At 40.6% G+C, this 5,190-nt stretch overlaps 1 protein-coding gene across 1 annotated transcript in view; it reads right to left on the reverse strand.

Moving 5' to 3' along the window:
* Positions 1 to 1,150: 1,150 nt before the first annotated feature.
* The window catches only part of LOC143276471 (solute carrier family 35 member B1-like), a 17,751-nt gene continuing 13,711 nt past the window's right edge, over positions 1,151 to 5,190 (reverse strand). Inside the window, exon 7 of the mRNA XM_076580981.1 lies at positions 1,151 to 4,840. Coding sequence (XP_076437096.1) covers positions 4,619 to 4,840 — 222 coding nt within the window. The 3' untranslated portion in view covers positions 1,151 to 4,618. The remainder of the gene's footprint in view (positions 4,841 to 5,190) is intronic.

Genomic DNA, 5,190 nt, shown 5'->3' on the forward strand with positions numbered 1-5,190 from the left:
GTCACTAAAAATATATAAAATGGGAAAACAGCATGTGTTTTGTATTCTTTATTCATTTACCTTTCAAAAAATATATACTTTTATGGGTCTTTCTCCAATAACAAAGAGCACAGAATTTTTTGAAAATTTATACCCGTTTTTTTGTGAAAAAACCCTGGCAAATAGATTTCACTTAAATCTTATTTTCCTGGCAGCGAAAGGGTTAATATATAATACAAAAGACCATCACACCTAACACAGAGAGAACACTGAGACATGAAAAAAAACCCAAAAAAACCCAAAAAACAAAAACAGTCTCTTAAATCTGAAAGTATACCAGTTTCAGTTTCAAGGAAGTGTCAAACTGTTGCACTGCATCTACTTAAAAAAAAAATAAAAAAATAAAAAGGAGCACGACTCTATACAGAAGGACAGTACATAACACACATTCACTGGACTGCCATGAAGAGTAAAAGCAGTCAACAAGTGTGGAGAGTAAGAAAGCAGTCAACAAGTGTGGAGAGTAAGAAAGCAGTCAACAAGTGTGGAGAGTAAGAAAGCAGTCAACAAGTGTGGAGAGTAAGAAAGCAGTCAACAAGTGTGGAGAGTAAGAAAGCAGTCGAGTCAACAAGTGTGGAGAGTAAGAAAGCAGTCGAGTCAACAAGTGTGGAGAGTAAGAAAGCAGTCGAGTCAACAAGTGTGGAGAGTAAGAAAGCAGTCAACAAGTGTGGAGAGTAAGAAAGCAGTCGAGTCAACAAGTGTGGAGAGTAAGAAAGCAGTCGAGTCAACAAGTGTGGAGAGTAAGAAAGCAGTCAACAAGTGTGGAGAGTAAGAAAGCAGTCAACAAGTGTGGAGAGTAAGAAAGCAGTCGAGTCAACAAGTGTGGAGAGTAAGAAAGCAGTCGAGTCAACAAGTGTGGAGAGTAAGAAAGCAGTCAACAAGTGTGGAGAGTAAGAAAGCAGTCGAGTCAACAAGTGTGGAGAGTAAGAAAGCAGTCGAGTCAACAAGTGTGGAGAGTAAGAAAGCAGTCGAGTCAACAAGTGTGGAGAGTAAGAAAGCAGTCGAGTCAACAAGTGTGGAGAGTAAGAAAGCAGTCGAGTCAACAAGTGTGGAGAGTAAGAAAGCAGTCAACAAGTGTGGAGAGTAAGAAAGCAGTCAACAAGTGTGGAGAGTAAGAAAGCAGTCAACAAGTGTGATGAAGAGTAAGAAAGCAGTCAACAAGTGTGATGAAGAGTAAGAAAGCAGTCAACAAGTGTGGAGAGTAAGAAAGCAGTCAACAAGTGTGATGAAGAGTAAGAAAGCAGTCAACAAGTGTGATGAAGAGTAAGAAAGCAGTCAACAAGTGTGATGAAGAGTAAGAAAGCAGTCAACAAGTGTGATGAAGAGTAAGAAAGCAGTCAACAAGTGCAGAATTCTTTCTCCGCCTACAAAGCTTGGTACATGTGACTTGTGACTTTTGACATTGTCGCTTTTTGTCCATACGGCCACATCAGGACTGCCCAACCATTAAGCTCCTTTAGCAAAAAACAAACCCAAAAAACAACAAAGACCAGATTGTGATGAGGTTGTCAGCCCTTCTGCTTAACTTATCATCTCCTGATTACAAAAAATCATAAAAAAAGGATTTAAATTAAAACCCACTTCAAAGCCACATAAAAAAACATGTAAGGCCACATGGTTACAAATTACAATGCAGACTGAACAGCTAGTGCCCATCCCAGTGTTTACAATATCAACACCTCATCGCCAAACCAGAACAGCTGAGAGAGAACATTACAGGTGGCACACACACACACACACACACACGCACACACACACACACAAACTTGCATAGCTGGTATGGTCACCTGAATAAAAGCATGTACACTGAACCTCACACTGTTCAGATCTCTTCCCCCAAAAGTCCACATGAGATTTATTTTCATAATTATTTTGTTTTGTTTCTAACACAAAAAGTCATTAACTATTCACATCACAGTCAAAATTTAACAACTAAACATCATTAACAAAGAACTAATCTAACCAAAATTCTTTTTTTTTAATATCATGAAGTCAAAACAGGCACCAGGGCAGTGAATTCACATCCACTGTGTCCAGGGCTGGGCGTGGGAAGGGAGGGCAGTGAATTCACATCCACTGTGTCCAGGGCTGGGCGTGGGAAGGGAGGGCAGTGAATTCACATCCACTGTGTCCAGGGCTGGGCGTGGGAAGGAAGGGCAATGAATTCACATCCACTGTGTCCAGGGCTGGGCGTGGGAAGGTGGGACCCAGTCCTCTCCTTCCACTGTTTTAACCTTCCTCACCCAAAAGTCAGGTAACCATTCACTCCTGCACCTGCCTGACAGGCCAAAACAGAGGCTTAATTCATTCAAGCCTACGCCGTCTGAGAGGTGTGCCCCGCTGATTGCCGTTCTCCACCTGAGCTCACCTGACAGGCCAGCGGAGAAACTGGTTTATTTAAACCTGTTCGTCAGCTCATTGTTATGCATTAAACTGCTATGTAAGGGAAGTAACTCCAACTTAACTTCCTTCGTCGCTCGCACACGAAGTTTCGCTCCAAAAATCGAACGAATAGTGTGTTTTTTATCTGGTTCTCCGCATTGATATGGTAAAGCGTCAAAGGCTTACTGTGCAGTTTAGAGATGAATGAAATTATGATGGACTCTTGTAGCGAATTCAACCCAAATAATGACGATTTGTCACATAATTCTTTCGACAATTCATAGGAAAGTGAAGGAGATCAAATTAGCAACCAGTGTAGACAATCATGTAGATAGCCAACAACCTTCAACATCAACAGAAGCTGACATTTTACTATTTCTGTTTTTAATTTAAAGTTACAAGTATACTGTTAAATCCTTTGTCTTGAGACTTAAGCAACATGTGGCAAAATTATATTTCAGTCATAATGTGAAGTTCAGTAGCTATTGGTTGAGCGGTTGCTATAAATCTGTGCCTGAAGTGAAGCACCCCTTCCTGTTGATGCAGCCAGGCCAAAACATGCCAAGCTGGGAAGGCTGCACAGGCAGAGGACCTTAAGGGCTGAAAGGGTTAAACCCTGATGACTGGTGAACACTGAATCAGAAGTCTGATGTGCTTCTCTTAGCCCTTCCACTGACGTGTCCATGAAATCAACTGGCAGCGTGACGTCACTGATGACATCGTGCCTCTCGTAGCCCTTCCACTGACGTGCCCATGAAATCAAATGGCAGCGTGACGTCACTGATGACATCGTGCCTCTTGTAGCCCTTCCACTGACGTGCCCATGAAATCGTCTGGCAGTGTAATGTCACTGATGACATCATCAAAATAAGGGAAATAACTCTGGAGAGCTGAAAGTTCACATAATTGATCTGGTGTTTCTCTCCACAACACTTTCTCAGGTTTTGGCTGATCGATCTATATACTGATTTACGATTTGAAACACCAATTTCTACTGTTTCTTTTTCTTCCCTCAGGCAGTCAAGGAGATGATATGATAAAATACACATTCGCTTTGTTCACAAAATCTGGTCATCACATAATGGCACAACATTAAAGCAGTCATGAACAAAAAAAAGATCTAACCACACCATATTCATTTTCAAAAAAATAACGGAATATACATTCACTTTGTTCATAAAATCTGGTCATCACACAATGACACAACACATCAATGCAGTCACAATAAATAAATAAATAACTGATCTTACCAACCATATTAATTTTTAAAAATACAATGGAATACAAATTCACTTTCTTCCAAAAATCTGGTCATCACACAATGAGACATCAATTGCTGGAATGGTTCCTTTCCTGAACTCTGCTTTTGAAAAAAAGATTCTATAATAATGCATCAATAAAACTGAAACTGCAAGCATTCAAATATATATATATTTTTTTTCATCAAGCAACTCCTCTTCTTCGTTTCCTTGCAAAAGCTGAACACAGACCTCACATTAACGATCAAAAACAATAGAGATCCAGCAACCAGGAGGGTGAATAAATACATACATATGACACTGACTGATATGACCGCTGTTGTAAGAATTTTAGGTGAGGAAAAAGCTCTGACACTGAAACCGTAAACATACAGACACACATGCATATGCTGTTCTGACGCTGTTATTGTAGTCAACCCTACAGACATCCAAGCCACAGAAATGAGCGGTCATCGCAAGACCGCAAACATCAGAAACGCTGATCACATCACCAGTGAAGAAACGGCCAAAACCATCAACCAGCTCACCAGACTTCGTGAAATCTGCTGACATCAGTGAAGAAAAGAAAACTACGCTGGTGTGTGTGTGTTATACTGTACAGTGGGTAAGTTCTGGGTTTTGTTTTATTTTCATGATTCAAATTATCAGAACTTCTAACATTAAGGGACAATAAAGAAAAATCATCTCCCCTCAACCCAAAAGAAAAAAAGTGTGTGCACAGAACTATGCACTGGGAGGAGGAGAAGAAGGCAAGACTAGATGCTTCACTGTTAAACAAAATTTTTAAATAGATAATTTTTTTTTTTTAATATATATATATATATATATATATAGATAGATAAAGTACATCACAACACAAAAATAAATCAAAACCCCCAACCCAAGCCCCCCCCAAAAAAACAGAATCTAACACAGTTACGCCCCTTGACCACCATCCATCACCTTGAGAGGGTGCCAGGTGCGGTGACCTTGAGGGGCTTGCCGTACATGTTGTCGAGGAAAAGGCCGATGAAGACCAGCACGGTGCCCGTCCACTGGCGGCCACTCATGGGGTGGCCGAACAGCAGGATGGAACACAGGATGGTGAAGAACTTGCGGGTGGTGGTGAAGATGGAGCACGTCAGGGGCCCAAACTCCGTCACCGTTTTGAAGATGAACATCTGTTGTCACGTGAACACAGAGATGAACATCTGCTGTCACATGAACATGGAGATGTACATCTGTTGTCACATGAGCATAATAAAGATGAACATCTGTTGTCACGTGAACATAAGAGATAAACATCTGTTGTCACGTGAACACAGAGATGAACATCTGCTGTCACATGAACATAGAGATGTATATCTGTTGTCACGTGAGCATAATAAAGATGAACATCTGTTGTCACGTGAACATAAGAGATAAACATCTGTTGTCACATGAACGAAATAAAGATGATCATCTGTCACATAATAATAATTAGTATTTATATAGTGCTAACTCTTGTGCAGAGACAAATCAAAGCGTTAGA

This window comes from Babylonia areolata, chromosome 32 (genome assembly GCF_041734735.1).
Source record: "Babylonia areolata isolate BAREFJ2019XMU chromosome 32, ASM4173473v1, whole genome shotgun sequence".
Taxonomy (NCBI): domain Eukaryota; kingdom Metazoa; phylum Mollusca; class Gastropoda; order Neogastropoda; family Buccinidae; genus Babylonia; species Babylonia areolata.